Source organism: Pagrus pagrus (assembly GCF_965226575.1).
Source record: "Pagrus pagrus genome assembly, chromosome: 10".
NCBI classification, from domain to species: domain Eukaryota; kingdom Metazoa; phylum Chordata; class Actinopteri; order Spariformes; family Sparidae; genus Pagrus; species Pagrus pagrus.
Window position 1 is genome coordinate 3,314,417 of NC_140194.1, and position 23,550 is coordinate 3,337,966.

Here is a 23,550-nt window from a genome sequence, read left to right on the forward strand (position 1 = left end):
TCTCTTTTCGACTCATTCAGTGCAGTTCCCTTTTTTCCTGGCGCCTGGCGAGCTGCAGAGCCTGAAGGAACGTTGTTCACTGTTCTTTTGATGAGAGCAGTGAACAATGTGATGGGACGATGGTGACGGGAGCCAGAGTTTTTGTCTGCAGCGTGAGACGGTTTGGAGACTGTCGTCAGAGAAAAAGAGGAAAGCGGTGGTGACTGCAGTAGTGGAGCTTGTGAGGAAGTCAGCTACAGGGCAGCCTTCATTCAAAATGTCCCTGCACCCGCCCAAAGAACGAGATCATCGTCCATCACAATGTTTTACTGTTTGACATATGCCAAATCTGTGGACATCGTCCGAACCTACAGTCTGGAGCTCTTTAATCCAGAATAATGAAACTCCATACGTCTGATCAGTTAGAGGCAGGGTTGATAACGAGTGCAGGTTTTTCAAGATGTAATAAGATCAGGAACCCCACCAAGCCCCTTCATTTAGTTTCAGGTTATGTTGTGCTGCGAGGCAGAATAAATTGTATATTGTGCACCACTGAGATAAAAATTTCCAAACCACCTCCTCAAAATCCGTTTAGGTTTTTTGATACACAATCTTCACGTACTTCATTTAAACACAAGGGGGAGATTACTTTCAAGTCAATAGCTTTCAATGGAGCCAGTTCGGATTTTCCATCCCAGCAGAAATGTTTGGCCTGCTCTTAAAGGGAATGTGAGTCATGCTGTCGTAGATCTTTTTAGTCATGTCGGTGTATTTGTCATGCGGCAAAGTCCAACGCACAAAGAGCTCACTGTTATGAGAGGAGTCACGGTTGTGTTTACCGCTACAGTTCGTTACTTGTCGACAGAATTCAAATAGAGCTCTTGGTGTTAATGTGTTGGAAAGATATTGATTTCCACTCTGATGTTTAACAGCGTGACATGAGACACATCCTGTATTCTTACTCCGTCATAAATTAGATTCTCTTCCCCGTCCTCCTTATGTCCTTCATAAACAAAGGGCACTTTATTGATCCTCGCCTTTGACTGTAGATAATCAATGTGAGGACAGAAAAACAGGATATGTGATTGAATCAGCCTACAGTGAAGCACAGAAGTGCCTCTATGGTAAACCCACTTCAGACCCTCATAAAGGTCTTGTTGATCAAACCCACAGAATAAGCACTCTTTGCCTCGCTTTCACATATGTTATCACAGTTACTGTGACAAAGAAGCTCAAGGTCAAAACACTGAGTTTAATTCATGCTTGGCCACTTAACTCTCTTGACACTTGTCTTTTGACATAGGTTACACCTCATCCCACGTTTACTTTGTGTGCGACAATAAAGAAAAATGATTCATCAACGCCGTCAACAGCCTCTTCCGTACCACACTCCCCTTTTTTTAATTATAGATGAACAAATAAATTACTGAAATGAAATGCACAAAGTAAAATCTAATTTTATTTTGCGCTGAGTCATATTGCTGAGAACATTAACCGTCTGTACGCAGTTTATTATTTCCACCGACCGTGCCACTTTCTGTTCAAATAAGGCGTCATTTGCAGAAATGTTTTCATCGACGGAGCTTATATTGAGTTTTGCGTCTGACATTAATCAAACTATGTGGATGATGGATGGACAAAAGCTTTGTCCTGACACAAACGGAGGCAGATCACTGATACATTCAGTTTACTACAGAACTCTGTGTTGCCAATTGTTTTACACATAATGAAAAATACTTCCTACCGTCAAATTAAACTTGACTATTCAGAATTGCAGCTTACTGGAAAGAGGAGATATGTAATCAGAAACATCAGGAGACACACTGATATTATTGTTCGCTATAGCCAGAGGTGGAGGAAGTACTTACATATTTCACTTAAGTAAGAGTAGTAATACCTCAATGTAGAAAACACTAATTACTAATGCATGTGGAAGCACAAAGGCTGCACTATTAATCGCAAAACAATCGAACTGCAACGTGGCGACGTGCCAATGTACATTTATAAAAGGTAAAATGTGTGAAAAGGATGAATAATGTGATGTTAAAGAGCCTGAAAAACCACCCGGGTGTTTTCAGCTCAGGTTGAACTTTACTGGAGCTATTATGAAGTTATGAGATAAAGTCAAGGTGGACCTCTGTTGTCCCAACAGGTGCAGCAAACTGATAAAAAAGGGTCAGAGTGATGTCAATCAATTACAGTCTGTATGCACACAGGCGTTCCTCTAAAGACGTCTCATTAGTGGAAGTGAAAAAATAAAACCATGTGTGTGTGTCGTCTCTGAACTCTTTCACGTAAAAACAAAACACTGGACTGTGTTAAATGTGGGCCGAGCTTCTGGGTCTGTAAAGCGAGGCCCAATGTGGAAGTGGCTTAAAGCTACATTCTTTCTATCGGCCAGCAGGGGGCGACTCCACTGGTTTCAAAGAGAAGTCCGATTGACTGTAAGCTTATGAGAAAATGAGCCTTCTTCTCACTTCATTTATTAGGTCAGTAAATAGTTTTCAAATGAGTTTATGGTCTCAATTGCTAGTTACAATTCTTCTTCAATATAGCATGATGCTGATTTTAGTAAATTACAGTTCAATTTAGAGTAAAATAGACAATAAACAAGACGTGTTGTCAGGAGTAAATACAAATCTGAATCTAATCAGGATAAGCTCCACCCTCTCGTCCACATATGGTCACTTCTGGCTCCTAAAAACCAAGATGGTGACGGCTGTACTGCCAAAATCGAGGCTTCAAAACTGTAATCCACAAATCAATAGTTGACGTCACAGTGAGTTTATACTTGGTCCAACACATTCCCTCATACCTTCCTCTTTGTCTTATAACAGACACTACAATAGTTGTATAGTGAGCACTAAATCAAGAAGTCAGACACTTTTGGATGATCATCACTGTGTATCACCACTGACTGGCTGTGGTGTCACACAACTGTAATTTTTGCTTCTTTGATTGGTTATACGAATACGATATACTTTATTGTCCCCAAGCTACAGTAAAATAAACGACATGAAACAAAACGGCACCAGCTGTGTCAGTCACAGCGATAAATTACACATAACATATACTGCACACAAGCCATGATAAATAAAAAAACACCATGACACCATTGCACAATCCCTTCAGCCTGGAGCAGCTTTGTTTAAAAGTTTGATAGAGGTAGGCACAGATTAATTTTTAAATTTACAGTGGGGAGACTTCGTATCTGAGCACTGGGCAAGAGATCATATTCTGTGTGGAGGATACGTGATGGGAACAGACTGTCGCATAGCACTGCAGGACTGTTGGTGGAGAACTGTGAACACGCCACGGACATGAATAGGACGCTGAAGGACAAATATTGTGCATTTTATAGCGAAAAGTGAGAGATTTCAGTTTTAAAAGGCCACAAACCGAAAAGGTTGGCGGCCACTGTTTAATCCAAAATAATGCATCATGTTTTAAGAGCTCATCATATCTTTCACGTGTAAAATCTTGATCTTAAAAGTAACTGTAACGCTGTAAATTTAATGGAGTGAAACTTACAGATAGTTCGCTCTGAATGTAGTTGAGAAGAGGTATTAAATAACATAAAGGACACACTAAAGTTTAATGCAAGTACCTCGAAATTGAATAAAACGAACTTTGTCACTTTCTGCCAGGTTACACAGTTATCGCACAGTTATATCGGCATCCAGAGCCTCCGAAGAAAAAGGTGAATACAACTCTCTCAGTTGACTCAACAGCACAAAAAACACGAACTGAACATATTTGAACTGTTGGATTTCTTTATGAGAAAGTCGTAAAAAAAGGTAGCGACTCATTAATATCAATTAGAAGCGGGCATGCACAGATGTTTTCCTGTAATACCACTAACTCAACCTCTCATAGGACCGATGGCAGCTATTAGTGGAATTGAAACGTAACTCATTGATCACATGTGAGCAATAGCCACACATAACACACACATAACACATACCACCGCTTCCTCGGGACGGGTTATATGCAGAGTACCAGTTTCACCATGTTGTACATTGTATGATCGCATGTTCAGGTGGAAGATGTCTCAATATTTCCCCCAGCGGCCATCGTTTCACTACATAACAGCACTTTCTCAAAACAACGCTGACATTTTCTGAAAGATGCTAAATGGCTACATTTACATATCTCTTTACAGCCGAAGTGCTTTGCAAGGTTTATTTTGCTGCTCATTCACACATTCACTTAGCCATCAGTTACTTCAGTGCCTCGAAGACACTTGGTGGTGGAGGTCGGGATTGAACTGCCAACCCTCTGATCAGTGAAGAACCTGCTCTACAGTCGCCACAAATGCTTGTTCACCATATTATGTTCAGGAGCAGTTTCATCTCTCAGCATCCACAGACTGGTCTGCAGGCAGTTCTGTTTGGCATGTGACAGTGTGTCAACAGCAGGCAACTTTAACAGAAACAAATACTGTATTGTGAACAGCTCCTTAATATACACAGTGGCTCATTTTTTATTTATACAGCTTTATAGTTTTTGAAATGTGAATGGCTTGACTTCTGACGGGGCTAGGCAAACCGTTTCCCTTTATATAATTCCCTCGGTGCACAGGCAGACACAAATGGCTTTCTTGCTACTCATTTAGTCAAAGGCCTTTCTCCAAATCCACCGTGAAAACTAAACACACAGCATATAGATCATTTTTAGCTTAACGTATGCAATAGCACAGCATGAAATAACAGTCTGTCAAAGCAAACACAGCAATACTTTGTTGGCTGGGTGCTACGAAAAGGGAATAGTCCTTTAGCATTCAGAAGTTTCCTGATAGCCTTTTGACATACAATTAAAGCTTGTTGCCGGAGTACAGATGTCCATGATTGCTTTTTTCGCTGAGACTTCAAATTGATAGTTCAATTATTTTTAATAAGTGAATAAATAACAAATGCAGCTTAAATAAAATCTCAAGTATGAAAGTAGTCTGAGTTGATGGTCTGAGAAAAAGCAAACAAACCTACAAAAAACCCTAAAAAATCGAATAACAACAATTAAACAGGTATTCTAGGCTAGCTAGGCTAATGTTTTCCACAGTTTTTACGCTAAGCTAATCATGCTAAACACTTCCCAGACCTTCAGCCTGCGTGCACCCAGCCCCCACAAACAGTGGCAGGTTTTAAAGTCAATTTTGACATGGCGGCCAAACCGTGCAACGTCATGTGATGCACACTGACCGCAATTTTTCTCATAAGCTTACATTTTGAACGAAGAGCTGTAGCTGTACAACACTGGATACAGTTTTTTTGCCCCACAATCCCCCGAGAAATGTATCTAATAACATTTGGGAGGTCTAGAAGAGCTGCAGATTAAATTGTTTTATTCCCATCCGAGTTAGCGGAGGGCTAAAATCGAAGTGAGCCGACGGATGTCTTTAATACTTTGGGCCACAAGAGAAGCATGAGGAGGTTTTGGGTGATTTTTACACCCAGGAAGTGTCTTTTTTTTTTTTTTTGGATTCATGCACCACTGAGCAACTTTCACAGGAATGAACAGGTCTCCGCCCCCGACACTGTCTCCAGATTTCCCTTGGATTCATGGGGTGCCCCTAGATGTACACATGCTAATGTTGATATTGTTCTCTTCTGAATCTTGGCAGCAGCAATGCATACTTATTTTCTGGGCTGGATATCACAACTATTGAAAAAACATCAGCAACACCAACACAGTAGAGCCTGCACTTTCTCATCAAGACCCACAGAGCAGATTAATACCACCAACACACATAAAAACATTCCATTCACCATTTCAGCAAATGCTGAATACTCCATCAAGGTCAACAGGACCCAGTGCTCCCAACAAATCAATAGTAGTCCTACAGCATAATGAGGGCAGTAACAGGTTGACTGTTGATGCAAGATAATTAGGTTTTCAGCCGTGTCTTAAAGGAAGATACAGTGTCGTGATTTGCATTTCTTAAGGCAAGTGGAATCAAAGTTTCGAGGTCCTGATTGAAATTGCTTGATCGCCTTTTGTATCTTATCTAGACTTTAAAAACAGCCCGAACAAAACAGCTTTTTTTTTTTTATTGTAATTATCCTGTAAGATTATTGTAGCTTGGAAATTAAATGCTTCCTAACAGAGGCTGTGGACAACTCATTCACTGTGTGAGAGCTTAAGTTTAAACATTGATGGAAAGGCACCACACGAAGCTAAAACGGGGAATTTGTCTACATGAGCTCTCTGCTCATTTCTATAAATGCCGCATAGCCCTGTTTTCTCTGAACTTTTTATGGGCCGGTGAAGATGAATAAATGGATAAACAAATGGAGCTTGCTGGTGGAGATTTTCAAAATGAAATCAAACAGTACAAGTACAAGAGATCCCCGATCTTCAAATGAAACGGGAGAAATAACTACACAGACAGGTATTAGGTAACATTTACATAAGCACTACATTATTAGTCAAGTATTGCATCTTCTCAACTATCTGTAATATCATACATAATTAAATTAGATCTGGCTGTGAAACACGCTTTCTCTTCTCAAATACGTGATGGAACAATGTCCCTGCTATCCAAACAGACACTGCGTGTGGGAATAATATGCACTCAAGCATGCATAAAGTACAGTGCACGGTGCACTCACCCACCCACCCAGCCTTCCACTACTCTACATAGTAAATGGATGCACGGCGGCACATATGTATGCCCTGTCGCACAGATCACAGCAGAGACCAGTCATTTGGAAAGGTGGCCACAAGAGTTAATCTAGACGACACTGCAAGATGGAATATTCCAGTGCGATCTCTGGCTAACATCTGAGGTATACAGACGTACTTTTCACCTCGCTTTGGGCTTTTTATTGTCCTGCCTGCAGCAGGAAACATGTGGTGCATATGTTCTTCTGACTCGTATATACCACGTGTGTGTACAGTTGCGCGGTACGTACTGTTTGTTTGCTGATGCCAGAGTATTGAAGTTATATTGACTCGCGACTCTCGTGTGCATTCATGTGTGTTTGTGGGCTTTTCACGTGTGCGTGCATGTATGGATGCGATGTCGGCGTGGGACATGCTTTAAGTTTGTGCGTTGTTTGCTCACTGAGGTGTGAGAGTAGCTGTGTACATGTTTGTCTGTGTGTCTACAATAGAAAGCAGAGGAGTGAGATGCTCCCGATGCTCCCCGTGCAGCCCTCAGCTCACACTTGCCTGAGGCTAAGTGGATATAGTAAGGAGTTCCAAGAAACCCGGTGCAGCTCCGGAGAAACAACAAAATATATTCCTTTTAGGAATGTTGAGCAGGGTTGGGTTTGATGCACATGAAGGTCGAGAAGAGAAGAGAAGAGAAGAGAAGAGAAGAGAAGAGAAGAGAAGAGAAGAGAAGAGAAGAGAAGGAGGAAAAAGCGATTGATACCATGTTGCTCTCTTTCATTCCAGCCAGGAAAGGCACACTGTTCATACCAGAGGCTTTCATTCGGTCATTAGTCTCTATCAGCACCCGTCTGTTAGTGTTAGTGCGTGTCAGAGAGCTATCTTTCTCTCCCTCCCTGGTTTGATGATGGAGAGGTAATTTCAGCTTTATGACGGTGTGACTCTAATGATGTGGACGGGGGAGCTGAGAGCATGTGAGGGCGGGGAAACGGTGAAAAATGCTTTGTGTATTTCTGAGTGTGCACACATACAAAAATCGCACATCTGTGCCATTTCACTGTGTGTGTCTGCTCACATTTGAGCGAGTGTGTGTGTGCGGAAATGAACGGGATATGGTCCAACTTCTACCACTGTCCCCACCACTGAATGGTCTGTTAATGGAGAGTAATGAGGGAGTACTTTCATGGCAGATGTGCCCTCTCTGCAACTGTGTTTTACCCTGAGATGGTAAAACTGACCCAAGCGAGACATTAGCAGGCAAGCAGCCGGATGTGAGCTCGGCATGTGTTGCGGCTATTTGAGTGGCGTGTTCGCAAAGTTTGCCTCTCACGCTGCTGTGCCCCAGGAAGTAAGAGTAAGTATCACTCCGACATAGCACCTAGAGCCACATTAAATGACAAAAGCCCAGGCAGTGTCAGCCAGGCCCAAAATCTGTTAGAGGGCCATCTTCTTCACTGGAGTGTGAAATTATTTTAGCTCTCTGCTCATTATAGGATTTTAAAATGCATTATAGTTAGGGCTTTTATGGTGTGCCGCGGCATTAATTCAATTTGCCCCATTCACGCTTTCTTATTATCATGCTCAGTTCAAGCTACAGGGGGAGGAAGCTGCTGAGCATTGCTCCCCGGCCTTATCTCTAAAGGATATAAACTACACTACCCAGCTCAATCAGAGCCAGCTCGGACTGCTCCATCCATTCATCCACTTTTCCTCTGTCTCCCCCTCTTCTGTTTCTCCAAATGCTGCTTCCTGTGGCGACCCCCATCTCTCTTTCCATCCTCCATCCCTTTCTCCATTTTCCCTCTGAGTTGGTGATTGATGGGGGTTGTCCTCGGAGCCCTTTTTCGGTATCTTTTCCATAGAAATACGTATATAGGCAAACAAACACAAGCACACACACAGCGCAGGGGAGAGCCGCCAACACACAAACACACAGACCAGAGCCAGGCAGAAGCAACAGAAGGGAGCCCACAGGTTTAATAAGAAAACAAGCCACAGTGTATGGGTGAGACAGCATTAATCTATCACTGGAACCAGAACTTGGGTCTGTGTTTGTTTAGTACAACGGAGAGGTAGGCACTCTGGGAACACCCTATCACTGTCTGTTATTGTGCACAGGTACAATAATGAGTTGCACATCACAAATGTATTCCTGTGGAAATACAGCAGTTTATTATGGAGCAGCAGTGCCAACGTGGACCGGAGCTCTGACAGCGTTCCTCCAATGTAAACACTGCACTCTTGCATGAATGCACACCGACAAAACAACACATGAACATGGTTTGTCCATTGTCTGTACTGCACACACATACATGTGCATTAAGGATGCCACACACTCCACTAGTCACATGCATTAAACTGTAACTCAGCATGTGACTGCGGCCTGGCTTATTGGTAATGGGGGGAAGAGGAAGAGAGGATAAAGTCCTCATTTAGATGTCTAATCCAGTGAGCAGTCTGTCCTGTGTGGACCATCATCGGCCGTCATTAACAGCAGGCCAGCAAGATTAAACAAGATCAATGTTTATCACCCACTGTGTTCGAGAGAAACCAAGTGTTAAACGCCCCTAACGCATCACGATTTATAATAATATCTGCCATCAGAGCTACACTAACAACGGAAATCTCTGATTATATTCCACATATGTAGTAAAGATTGATATTAATCAACTTTAATGCCCCAGATCGGCGATAATGTCCACAAATTCACATGATCTCATATTAACATTTTTAAAGAGTAATGCTCCATCAGTAGGATTTAAATATATGGCGATATCGCACTCAATCCAAATATTAAGACAAGCTGAGTGACTCATTTGTAACTTTCAGCACATGATTATTCACAGTGCTAACCGAACATTTAGGGACAGATCCTCAATTTAGTGTTTGACAGACGCAGCCATTTCTCAGTCGGAGATATCCATCAAAACCAAGTTAACGCACATTCAAACAATTAATTATTGAAATTACTCGATTAAACAGCGGCTGTGGTGTCGGGGCAGAAAAGGGCAGCAGTAATTACGAGTCGATAACTTGTGAAAAATGACACGCAATGCTGTGGCCAGTTTAGTCTAAAGAGCAAGTATGCGGTTCACAGAGAAAAACTCAAACTCTCCATATGCTCATCTTTAGAAATCTGTTACATATTTTAGTGTTTAGTAAAAGGAGTTATAAGGCTGCACCGACTTCAAGGTCTTGATCCGTACATGTGTTGCAGTGGTGCGTGTCTGTGTTTCCCAAGGCTGGCACTACTAACGACACAGCAGCATCCCTATCCCATCCCTTCTCAGCACATCATAAGACTGCAGAGACCATATGGTCTGATTAGTCCACAGAATTAAGCTCCACGCTGTCGAGGCAGCGAGGATAATAAAAAAGAAAGCCATGCACGTTCACTAGTTCCACTGAGAACAGACACAAATTGGGGGCTGGAACACATTTAGAGAAAGAAAAAAGCAAAAAAAAAACCTCACACAAACGCTCCACATGCACGAGCACATGAGCCAAGTTTGGAACGGACATAACAGAAATGTCCCAATGCAGCTGGGAAGAACATAACAATGGCATTCAATAGTGTGTCCAAGACAGATCACAAAACTAGAACAAAAAAAAACGGTCCTTTGTTGTGTTTAGATCCTCTGTTTGCCTATCTCTCTATATATCTGCCACTCTCTCACACACGAACACACTCCAAGTCACATTCGAAATTATCCATATAACAGCCCATGTAGCCCATGCTCTCTCCTGGATACTCATCAGCCCTGAGAGGCACTACATTTTCTCTGCATCAAAGACACCTGCTATTGTAATCATCTATCCTCCGGCTGTGATGGACTTGGAGACTTTTTAGTCCCCCCTGTTTCCACGAATTGATTAAATAACTGAACCATGAGATGGACATCATCTTCAAACACATTTTCTAATCTCGGCCGCAATTCCCTCGCCTTCTGCATAGTCTTTTTGATCATCAGTCAGCCTAAAATGCTAAAGAAAAAAGCATTTTTCTTCATTCTAACATCACTTTTAGCACGGCAGTCATTTTCGTCTTTTCAACAAAAGCCGCACTCGCGCTGTGCAAATTGGTGTCGCACAATTACTGCAATTTCTGCAATTTGTGCACTTTACTCTAAAGCAAAGTTCACGGCGTGTCAAAACATCTCACTAGGCAACTTAGCCAGCCATGAGATCTTTTCCCTGCATTAAAAATCTCCTTGTTCACAGTTCATTCAGCAAAGCTTTCCAACTTGTCTGTGTCCTGTGTGTTTATCAGCGCCTCCTTGGGCCACCGCGAGCCAAGCTGCAACTGTTGTTATGCTCAGTTAATTGGACCTTTGGGTGCAAAAGGTTGAGAAATTCAAGACCAAATAGATAAATAAGCACAAGCATTGAATTCCCATGACATATCCAGGCACTAGCTCCAATTTTCCCCTGCTCATTCTCGCCTATAGGCGGGCTTGTCTGAAAGGCTGATTCATTAGAGTGCTTCAGGACAGTTCTATCAGCCTTTCGACTCAATCACACACCTACCTCTCCGCCAGTTTGTAAACTATCAGCAACAGTCTGTCACAGCCTATTCTGCGACATATAAATTGTTGTTTAAAGTGATGTTTTGTGACTGCGAGCAAAACAGCTCCTGGTTAATCAATAGCACAAAATCAATTCAGCTCCCCCGAGAAAACGCCACAGAAAGGCTAGCGAGCACGAAAAAGGTGGAGCCAAGACAAAAGTTTTAAATGGACAGTGAAGACGGCAGGTGTGCAGGGGCCGTTCAGCCAGTGAAATCAATGTCTGCTGTGTTAATTACAAATCATTACAAATGTAGGCAAGCACAGTCAACACAACTGCAAAAAACTAAATCACACTCACAAAACCCTCAAACTGTCGTCTCCTAAAAAGCTGGTGTCACCAAACCATAGGGGTTAGATTTAATAAAATAAAACCTTCTCCGTTGGTGATAAGCTCCGTGTACACTGTGCAAGTAAAGCTCATTTATCACACAGGTAGACACCAGGTTGCACGGAGGCAATCTGGGATTCTGTGCCATTGGAGGTCAGCGAGACATTTACCTGACAGCGCCTGCCTCCGTGCAATGTCTGGAGTTGACAATGTCTGTGGTAATGGGCATCAATAATGCAGACCCTTGGCCAGATAAAAACTCCCTGTCGCCATGAGTGTCCTCGCAGCACTGTGCCTTATGCAGCACTCACATCACCCAATGCATCACCTCACACAAAAAAAACTTGCGCAATTTATGTGGGTCGAATGCTTGAGGTTTCTGCTCTAATGAGATGTGCTTTGCTTATGTAAACAGAAAGACAGTTGTACAGCAGATGTAGTCGCTCAATCCACGTCTTTGTCTTCTTGTTTTTTTTTATATCTTATCCTGATCTGACATCAGGACACTAACACCTTCTCTTCCTCCCTCCTCGAGTTGTTTTGGTAGTAGGGATTTGCTGATTTGATCTGGCGTCGGGGTCGATACTGACCTTATTAAGCAAATGAGACGCGACCGATTCACATTAAACGCAGTTGCGCTTATTCTCATTATAATGTCATCATGATAACATGTGGTGTTTCTGCTATCAGTTACTTTCATTTAGTCATGGCAGACCACCAACTCAGATTTTTAGTGCTACAGAAATCCCTGAAGTACTCTCCAAAGATAAGGGACAGCATCAGTCATGTCAGCAAATGTCCAATCGCAGCAGAGGTTTATGCTCAAGTAACAGAGTCCACCAGCTGTTGTAAGAGTTGTGACTCTCGTCAGTCAGAAAGTGTGGCTTGTGACGAGGTCAGGGTGGTCAAAGCATCAAAGCATCAGACATTTACACAATATTTGCGTCTTATTTCCCATCATCAACAGTAGGGGAAAGCGATCTGGTCAAAAGAGTAACACGGTATCACTGTTTCATGGGAATCATGATCACAAATATCTTCTCAATTTTGAAATGCTCAGTAGACAAATAGCCAACAATTTTCATTAAAACACAATTTTTGCATTTAAAATAGTTCTCCTAATCTCTACACTTAACTCAAACTGTTAACTCATAGTTTCGTTTGGGTTATGTCTGTTTTTCTTGCCGTTCTGCTATGGCAGTTTATGAACTTTAGTTTCCCCAGTAAACACATCAACCTCTTTGGTTTCCTTCCCGGTCTGCTGCTGCTCCTCTCAGGGCCACTCATCCTCCAGAGCCACAGAGTGTCTCTGGGCTTGGCAGAGCAGACAGGCCAGGCTGCGACAGCCGGAGAGGCTGCAGTGCTTACCGGGGAAACTAAAGCTCATAATCCCGTGTTTCTTTCTGTTTTTGAAACACAAAGCTGTCGAGGCTTTCATCGTATGAAACCGATAGAAGCGAGCCCATCAGGGTCACAGTTTGGCAAGTCTTGCAATTAAAGCAGTGGGATCCATAATAACACTTTTGCAATATGTCACCCAAAGAAGAGCCACATGAAGTACTTCCTCCAATCAGCATCGCCATCTAGTTGGCCAACTCTTCTATTGGTTTGTTCGTATAGCGCGAGATCCGCTAGTCACTGAAGTTATGTAAAGTTTGGAAACAGAAGTAAGAGAACATTAAATACCACAATCTCAACGATTCACCTGAACAGCAGATTGTGGATTGTGATCAAGATCGATCACAATCTAAAATCAGTAACGCAACCTTAATGAAGTGGATTTACCTAAACCATTGTAAGATCATAATACAGATTAATATGTAACAGTGACTTTTAACAGGTTTGCAGGGCACATATACATGATCCTCTAATGCTAATGGTCAGAAAACTCCTCTCCAGGACAGCGACGAACATCTTATTTCTTTGTCTAATTGGAGGATCAGCGGTCGGTATCGGCAGAAATCGTATCGGGAGACAACACACAGTATTCTGTCTTTCTATCTCTCTATCGTTTGCTCTCTCTCTTCCTGCCGTTGCAAAGGGCAGGTCATACTTTTCTTCTCATCTTCCCTGCATTTGCCCTACAAACAATCTTCAGACAAATATGAGCGCACATTGCCCTTTTCACAGCAGAACTATATTTTTTCCCGCCCCCCCCAGTGCCCTGTAGCCATCCACTCTGAACTACAGGCTAGAGTACATGCACACCTCATTCCCCTCCTACCACCCCAATAGTTTCTCACTTCTGCCCTCTAACCATCTGACAATTATGTTTCACCAAGCTGACCTCATCTGCAGTATACAACCGCCTGCCTCTGATCTGGCTGCCCTTTACTTATCTTCAGTAAAGCTTATAGGCACGCAGGAAAAAACAATCTCGCACAGGCACGTTTTTTTACACACCGCCTCCATCTTTTTTGTGGCTCCATCCAAACCCCGTCTCTCTCAGTCCTCGTCAGGTTTCTCACCTTTGCCTCACTTAACCTTTTTGATCTTGAAGCCACGCTCTCTGACCACGCCCGCAGCTTTACAGCTAGTCCTGACCTTTCTGTGTCCCATCAGAGGACACTTCAATCTTAAAAAAAAAACGAGCACTTTTCTTACCGTAACAAACAGACGCCACGTTCCAGTTATGACAAAGAAATGAAATTGTTTTCTGATTTGTTCACTGATAACAATTTTTCTGCTTTTGACCACATGTAGCGACAATAACATCCCCAGGTTTTCACACGTTTTTAAATACTTGCAAGTCAAGAGTTTTGCTAAAAAAGCATTTTCCATCCTTCCCTCGCACTATCCTAGTCGATTCGGTACATTGCGTCTTAGATCTCGACCCGAATGAGAAGGGCCTAATCTCCATGGTATACGCCACAAGCCAGCACATTAAGCCCCTTACTTGGTCGGACAACAAAGCAGCTCTGGAAGAGGACATCGAGGGAAGAACCACCGGACCTCGTCAGTTCAAAGTCCTCCACCGACTGCATTTCTCAAATGCTAGATTAGCGAAAATACGCCCGACGGTAAATCCCAAATGTACCAGATGCCACTTTGGGCCACATGATTTGGGCATGTCAGGCGCTGAGCAACTTCTGGGACCCCATTTTTTTTAATCCCTCGCACATATGTGTGGTAAAACGCTGAACCCCAACACTGTCACTGCCATTTTTGTCGGTGTGGCAAAGTCAGAGGAGAATTTCTTGGGACGCCGTCTCACTCTTCTCAAATCAAAATCAACAAAGTCACCTTCATTTAAACAGAGAGATGATCGTCTGAAAAAGTCAGGTATTCAGTGGATGGTTCTTGGAAGTTTCATTAAGTTTCATACAACCTGGTCCTCCTTTATATAATGAATAGAAATTATCTATTTTGCTTGAATTAAACCTGCTCTTATGAAGTCTGTATTTGTCTAAATTTTACTGACATTATCCCCCAGATATCATGTCAAGGCTCTGCGTCACATCAGCTTTTTCATAAGCAGAACATCTGTTCTTCAGCAGCCACGTTAATAAAATAGTTGTTTCACAGACTTTCTGCATTTTTATGAGCATAAATACACATATGGAGCTCGTTTAGATCAAGTAACAGATGCTTAGTAGCTGTGCTTAAATATGAAAAAGCTTTTGATGCTCCTGACCCTCTCTGTCACTCATTTTAAATGTTAATATAACCATCTCACAGCAGCCTTGTCCACAATTTGTAAAGAATAAATTCCACTGCAAATTGCCTGCCGCATTTCACCAAACACAGCGGCCATGTGATCATATAATGATATAAGACCTGTGTGAATTGGCATGTCTGAGATTTGAGGTTGTATTTCTCTTTTAAATAGCAGTTTTCTGCTGTCAGACAGTTAAACCAGTCAGAAATTTGATCGCAGCTCATAATTCTGATGGGGCGCCCCTGCAGTCTTCACGTCAAGGTGTCCTTGGGCAAGATACTGAACCCCAAATCGCTCCCGGCAACTCTTTCCATCGTGTGTGTGAGTGCGTATGAATGGTTATTGCTCCTGGTGAGCAGGTGGCCCCTCGCATGGTAGCGTCTGTTACCAGTGTATGAATGTGTGTGTGTGTGTGTGTGTGAATAGGTGAATGCCGACTAGTGTTGTAAAGCACTTTGAGTGTTCAGGAAGACAAGAAAAAGAGCTGTATAAATACAGTCCATTTACCATTTAATATGTCAGCATACAACAGCTGTTTTTGTGAGATCGGCTCTATTGACAGAGAAGGTTAGGAACAACAAAAGGTTTTCATATTCAAGTACAGCCACAAAGCGTCTTTTACTTGATCTGAATACGCTGCACGTGTTTTTATGCTTGTAACTCGTGCAGAACGTGGGAATATAAACTATAAACCATATTAATAATAAGTGGCTGCTGAATAAAAACAGATGCTTCACTTCTTAAAGTTGTATGGAGCCTTGACATCATATTCAGGAGATTATAATCAGTAACCGCAAGCAAAGTATAGATTTAATTTATCTTGTGTGAATGTGACACATGAAGCTTAAATGTGAGGTGGTAAATTCTGAATCACACGAGGTCCCCTGTGAATACGGGATAATATTTCATACTAACACCCACTAACATCTGGCTTTTGTCTTCAGTGAGGAAGAATACATTCTGCATTTATTGCTGGGTCAAATGACTGAAGCCAGGGGTGTTTATTGGCTCCAGCCCTGATTTGCAGCAATAATAACGACATAACACTCGGTGGGAAATGTTAATTTCCACCACTCTTCCAGCGCGACGCTACGACGTGTGTTGAAGTTCTAGACGTCGACGTGTCACCAGTTTTCATACGTCTCCGTTCAAGCGGCACTTGAACATCACTCAGTCTGTGTTCGGTTTGAAAGAGAGATTGAACGAAAAGATATCAAAAATTAACCAGCGTAACATTGGCACCTCCGTGTTGCTTTCTGCTGTTCCCTGTTTTCTGTGATGTCGAACGTTACACGCTAGAAAAAACAAAGAAAGGCAAACTCATCTTCTGGCAATGGAGGGAAAAATCGCTTTTTTCTTGGTGTAAAATGGTAATAGTTTGCCTCTGCTTGTATACTATAAATTCTTCACATCCATATGCTTTAAGTTTATTGAAAAATATCTGTTTTACATGCACAAGAGAGCTACTTTCCTTCCTCTCACTGCTCTTGTTCTCTCTGCTTAATCCCATCTTTGAAAATTGTGGCAAACACACTCCCCTTCCCTCCTACATGGCATCAGATACATGCTAAGACTGTAGAAGAGAAGACTGCAGGGATGTAGTTTAGACACATTCATTTGATATCTGAGAGACCACAGAGAAGAAATCAAGTGCTGCAGGCATGTTACAGCTTCACAGCATGTCGACAGCACAGAAACAACACATCTCAGAATCTCTGCTGCAGGATATCTGAAGGACAATCATAACATTTACCACAGGCCAAGACTGATAAACAAACACATTTACACAATTAGACGTACGCATGTTGAAAAAAAAACCCTTTGTGTTTATGCACATGCGACCACGAGCAGGCTCGCAATCACACAAAATAATGCATAATCACCACGGGCATTTGTTTTTCACTAAATTGAATAAATGCACACAGCTTTTTATGAAATTGTTTTCTACTTAAACAAACAGCCCCACAGTCACAAATTACAAACGAAAATGAGATCGGGTCTCTTCTCAATTCATTTCACATCACAAGGGGGAATATGCAAATATAATGGGGGGGGGGGTAAGAAAACGAGTATGAAAGGGGAAATTGGATTAAAAGACAGCATGAGGCGAGATGCTGACTATGAGGCAGAGACGGGAAGAGGGAGGAGGACAGCGAGAGGAGTGAGCAGAGGAAGGTTCCCTGAAAAAAAACCAGGCTGAGAAGAGGTGATTACCATGAGCTGAATGCCACCCTGCCCACAGATACCTAACGGAGAGGGAGAAACCACTCCAATACCCCCCCCCCCCAACCACCACCACCACCACTCCAACTCACAAAGGACTGCACCACTTGTTCAATACTCCTTCGAACACGTCAAATACCATTAACAGATTCCTACTCAGGTGCAAAGAAAAACATTCTTCGGGCGGGACGACCAGAAAGCAAAAGAAAAAATCCCCAACAATACAAATCTAAGCTGACGTCCTCTGTGGGCCAGCGAAAATCCTTTACAGGAAGAGCTGTAGAGGTCCCTCACTGCCTCTCCTCAAAACAACACCACATAACCAGTTTCTGTGAGTCATGAGTCATGGCCTACTTCCATTGCTTTTACCTTCTTCCCCCCCCCCTTATATTGTTGGTTTGATACACAGAGGCTATGTCAGAAAAAATCATTGTTTTCTCGAGGGATTTTTGGTGCACTGAATATAGTTTAGAAGATAAATATTTCTCCAACATTAGCAGGGGACCTAGTCAAGGAGAAAGGGAGGCATGCTTCCATGGGGGCCCCTGAGCAGGAGCACACTCCTTTGGGCAAACAAGGTGATACTACTAAATCAGATGCATCAGAGTGGGAGGAAAAAAAGTGTCTAAAGCTCGTCAGGGAGGCCTTGAAATCCTGTCTCGGATATCTGCTTATTATGAGCTATGAGAATAAGTACAGCTATCTAAAATTAGTATACTTACTCTGATAACGAAAATTAAACAGCCTCGTTTTCTTGTTACGTAAAAGAAAGTTTTGAGCGAGGTGTAATTAAAAGAAATTAAGTGAGAATGTTTGTTGTGTTTGCGCAACGGAGAAAGTAATTCCTAACTTTGGGGCGAAGTAATTAAAGAGTAAAGTGGCGTAATGAATCACAGCGCCGTGATGGTTGTATACGTAATATAAGAATATTAGCTCAGAAATGAGCAGGACTGATTAAACAATGTCACTGTTCCCGGCGAGCAGCCACACGTGGAGATGTGTTGCACGGCTACATTAAATGATCACAAGGGGATCAGATCTGGGAATCAGCAGCAGTTACGAGAGTTACAGTTTTATTTTAAGCGGCCACATTTTGTTGTTTGTGTGCCTGTACATCATTTTTATAAATGGATGATGACAAATTATGCATTCCCGGGGTAAAATGTGTGCAAGCGGCTGTGGCACCACACTCTGTCCTGATAACAAAAACATTTTGATGACATAATTAGCACATTACAACCTTTATTATTCAAATCAAACCTTTTAACAATGTTTTCTTTTCCTTTTTTTTTTACTAATACAACAGACTACAAAGGAGGCTCGGTGTTCAAACATGTCACGTCTTGGAGCGATAGAGGGGGGGCAGAGGATGAGTTTTTGGTAAGCACATTTTCTTTCAGGTAAGTGTGTCAATAAGGATGGGCCCCATGCTGAGAGTAATCCAGCACCGCTGTGTGTCTGCGACGTGCCAGAATAATTTATCGGGAGATATCTTAGCATCAAAATAGACTTTTTAATCTCCATTTGAACAGCACAAATAACAGCTCTTCTGATGGCTCTAATAATCACGACGCCGCGCTCACAGCAAACTTATTAACATAAGAAAGGCCTCGGGCCAGTGTGATTAGCATTCCAAGCCCAAATTAGTGACTTTAATGAACACGTTTACAACACATTTTGCAAAATCCACATTCACCAGGCTAATAAGCGTCAACGTACCGAACATGTGTGTGTTCTTGGAATTATACAGGAGAGCAAACATTGAGCTGTGATGGATTGCTGAGAGAAAATCCTTCACAGGGGTAAACATTTACATACGGGCCTCGAAGAGATGGCTTTATAGTAATGGAGGCAATAGTAGCTGTGATAAAAAGCATTTTGGAGGCAGCAGAGTGAGAAGGGGATCTTCAGCATCGGTACATCTGTGTTGGGGTGAAAGTGTGGACAAAAAGAAAGGACGACGCAACAATTCAACAGAACACCTACAAAGATGTCGCCCGTGAAAGCTTCCAGGTAGTACTGTAGCTCTGTAGCTGCTGCCGAGGGGCGTTATTTCAACTCTGGTTCTGGCTTTTGAGGACGTGGTTTTGTCATGCTGTTTTGTGTCAGGGTATACCCATTATTTTGTCCACCCTTTGTACGTGAATTGTGTCGTAAACATTATTCAGGGTTGGCACCGAACGCTGCTGACTTGAATATTCTTTGAACTGCGGGGAAAGACTGCTGCCTGACAGTGTTTTCTGTTTGACATTCAGCAGGTGACTGTCAGCGGCACGGACAGCTCTGTGCTACAGAGAGTTCACCGCGGTGAAGTAAGTGGAGACGATGCAACTCATGGGGCCTTATTAAAACTGTTGTTACCGCACCTGGGGTCAGTTTTAGTATGACTAGGATGTCTCGCACTTGCATACAAACAAACACCGACCGAGACAGGTGCACTTACAAAGCATCTCAATCATTTTTCCTCTCCCCCCTTTTCTTTGCTCGCTCCTTTATCTGCGAGACAGACCGCGGATTCGTTGCAACACCCGAGCAAACCCACATGCAACGGTGAGGAAGCGAATTCATGCGAGAGATTGGGCCGAATCTCTAAAAATAAATTTTTTAAAGACATCTGAAATGGACTCCTTCTCTCAGAGTGACGCGTATGCAGGGATTGGGAATGAGACAGGAAGAAGAAGAAAGGCCTGTCCGCCCAGACTCCCGTCAGGATTCTGTCTGGGAAGCTGTAGTCGCAGGATAAAGGACATGCCATGCCTTTGATCAGGAGAGGAGAGTTTCACAGGTGAGGGAGGTAAAATGGAGGAAGGTATCTGAATATCTGTCAGGCTCGAGCAGCTTAATTCTGTTACGCATCTGTGAGAAGAAAAGTCAGAATTCTGACTATTTCTGCTCCCTCTGAAAAAAAAAAAGAAAAGCCTAAAGACGCCCCAACGCAAGAATGTGTCCCAATCAGCCATGCAATTACAATCCAGAACATACTGTGCAATGTTACAGCAGCAGGCATTTCAAAATGAAAACAGTACACACTGCTTCCTGCACACTGTGTAGCTCAATTACAAAGCAAATCATTTTTCATCCTCGGTTTTTTTTGTTGTTGTTGTTGTTTTTTAAGTCGAGCTTTCAGATGCACGAAAAAAAAACTCAAGAGCGACTCATACGCTCGAGTTTCACCTATCCTCCAAGAATTTTGAGAGGGTTGACTGACTGTGGCGGTGCTACTTCAAATCCCCGGGACTAGAGAGTGAATGAGAGGAGGATTAGAGGGGTAATGCCAGCAGATGAGACAGAGAGAGAGAGGGAGAGAGAGAGAGAGAGGGTCAAAGTGGTTTGCCACTCTGCGAGGATTAGCTGTGAAAACAACTTCGCAGTCCCAAACTATGTCAATCACAGACATAATTCAACCAGCTCACAAAGACACTTTAACACGAGGTGGGAAAAAAAAATCATCCTCTCCCTGCTTCAGATGCTTGTGCATATCTGAAACGGATTGAAGGAGGAAATCACCTGAACGACTGCTCGTGTTTCAGGTGTGTGGATGTACAGACGATAACGAGGCGGCACACCTGTGGAATGAATCCTACGCTGCAGCCGGGCTGACAGCCTCATATGGACACGATGCACATGATGGATTTGTCAGGCCTGTTGAGGGGCTCCGCTGATGAAGAGTGAGGTGTCCAGATGGCAGCACAGTTTGAACATGTGCATGCAATGTGGAGCACTCCATTAAAATAGGGCATCACCACTACAATGCAAATAATTCCCAGGGAGAGGGAGGGGGTGATGAGGGGGGGGTCGGTTGGTTGCATGACTTCACTTAAGTGCAGATTAATGGAGGAATATTATTCTACACACCTCGTTTATCCTGAATCTTAACAGAGAGCTCCACAGCAGGCTCTGTCTCCCTGTCCAGCCTCCTGGTGATCGTGATATCTCCACTGTCGCGCCCCACGGTCACCGGAGAGCTCTCTGCCTCCGGGTAAATCAGCTCGTAGGCGGCTGACTGAAACCTGGTGGGACTCAGGCTCGTTATGACCGAGCCGATGCTGGCATCTTCAGACACGTTGAGGGAAACCACAGTGCCGGGGTCCAGTAATGCCCTCGGTGAGCGTCCTGCCCTGCCTGACCCCGTTAACTCGGCAGGACGCGTCGCCCACCGCTGTGGCGCAATAGTCACCACGACACCTTTACTGGTCAGAGGGGGCCATCCGTGGTCTCTGGCGAAAACATGGAATTTGACTTTAGCTGGGAGCCCCAGGATGGAGTCAACCAGCAAAACTTCGCCCGTTTTCGGGACGACATAGAAACTGCCATTTTTGGGGATGGATATGTATGTCAACTCTGCGTTGTTGCCGCTGTCTGCGTCGACAGCCTCCAGCCTGTAAACCACACTACGGAGAGCGGTGGTGTCATCTAAAGTTATGTGAACGGTGTCTGCACTGCGAAAAGTCGGCTGGTGGTCGTTGGTGTCCAAAACGTCCACTTTCACCGACGCCACCTCGAAGGCGGCTGCCTCCGACACGCAGGTCCGGCAGCACAGCGCCACGCTCAGCAGGTATTCTGAGCGAGCCTCTCGGTCTAAGACCCGGGAAGTTTTGAGCAATAGGTTCCCCCGCTTGTGGTGGGCGAAGGCGCGGAAATCTTCGCTGCCGTTCCCGTACAGTTTGAAGTGCATCCCGGAGACTGGGCACCATTTTTGCGCGTTGATGCGCCTCACCGGAACGCTCAGTCCGTTCACTTTAGAAGCCGCCGGGGAGTTCTCAAAAACATGCCCGTGAAAGAAAGGCAGTCGCCTCTGTGTTTGGTATCCAGCAGCCGGCGTCAGAAGGCAGCATAACAAAAAACACCAAATCATGTTGGTGGTAAGTTATGTTCCTCCAAGGGACTCGGGGGGTTGGCAGAAAATCATTAAAAAAGACAATAAAAGCACTTGAGAAACATTCCCTTCATGGTTATCCACGACACGATCCTTCCAGGAGACCCCTGTGAACTTAAAGCTGTTTCATCCTGGGAGATCCGGCTCTTGGCTCCATGCAGCACGGCTGCGTGCAGGCAGTCCACAGCGCTGCAGGCTGTTGGCTGTATTCGTACCCAGCGTTCAGCACCAGAGCACCGGACAGCGCCAAGCGCGGGGGCGTGGCGGCGCACGGGGACGGAGCTCTTCGGTGAACCCCACCCTGTGCGATGGTCAGGAGGGTCCTCGCCTCGCAGCTCTCCACGGCGGCTGAGCTTGTGCGCACACGGCTAGAGCCTCCCCCAGCTGTGTGACACGGTCTGCCACAAATCCGCTCTCAGCGTAAAGAAGTGGTGACAGAGAGGAAACCACTCATCCCTCCAGTCCGCGCAAAGTCGAGTGAACACATATGCTCCTTCTCCCATCGACGCTCTGTCTGGAAACCAACCAGCACTGACTCCAGTGAGGCGTCAGGAGCCACCTTGCTCAAGAACACTCACATGTGCCACACTCATCTTCTCTCTGAGGAATCAAACCCTCGACCCTCTGACCACAAATCCCCTCTGAACTTTAGGTTCCCACAGTGCACTGCATTCCTGCATGTCCACACAAAACAACGTCTAAATTACAGCTATAAGAAACTACAAAACACTGGGAAATGCTTCAATATAAATGCAAATGCTGGGATCTGGGCTGTTAAACTGTGTAAACATGATGATTTAAGACAGCCTGCGCTGCTCGGCTCCATACATCTCTGCAGCCAGTGTTACGTGCACACACCAGAGTTCAAATTAACATTGTCACCATGATTGCTCTCCCTTGCCTGTTCCCACTCTGCTAAGCACCCCGAGCACTCTAAACCTAATCTGTGGGTGGCTACTGCTAATTCCCACAGCTCCAATTCCCCTCACCACTCCGTACGTGACAAGTCAGGAGACTAAATATTACATAGAGGGCTCTGAATTGTCAAAAAGATACGGAAATAATGGATGAGAGAGCACCGTTGTACGCTCGATTTGAGTCTGTCTCCCGTATCACGTCAACCTTTACCTGAGACGTGCACGGATCAATATTCATACGCTTTAGGGGGTGTGTGTGTGATGTTATGCTGGACGTGTAATTCAATGCCACGCAGTGTTGCTCCGCTCATACATCTGTATTCAGTTTGAAAATTCATCAAAGCACCCGCGGAAAGATCCTTATCAATTTGAAACCACAATCCATCACT

General features: G+C 43.8%; 1 protein-coding gene across 1 annotated transcript in view; it reads right to left on the reverse strand.

The window, feature by feature from the left end:
• LOC311264103 (neural-cadherin-like) overlaps nucleotides 1-22,746 on the reverse strand; it is a 96,823-nt gene extending 74,077 nt beyond the window's left edge. Inside the window, exon 1 of the mRNA XM_084364689.1 lies at nucleotides 21,224-22,746. Within this exon, the coding sequence (XP_084220815.1) occupies nucleotides 21,224-22,223 (1,000 nt within the window). The 5' untranslated portion in view covers nucleotides 22,224-22,746. The remainder of the gene's footprint in view (nucleotides 1-21,223) is intronic.
• Between the last annotated feature and the right edge of the window lie 804 nt (nucleotides 22,747-23,550).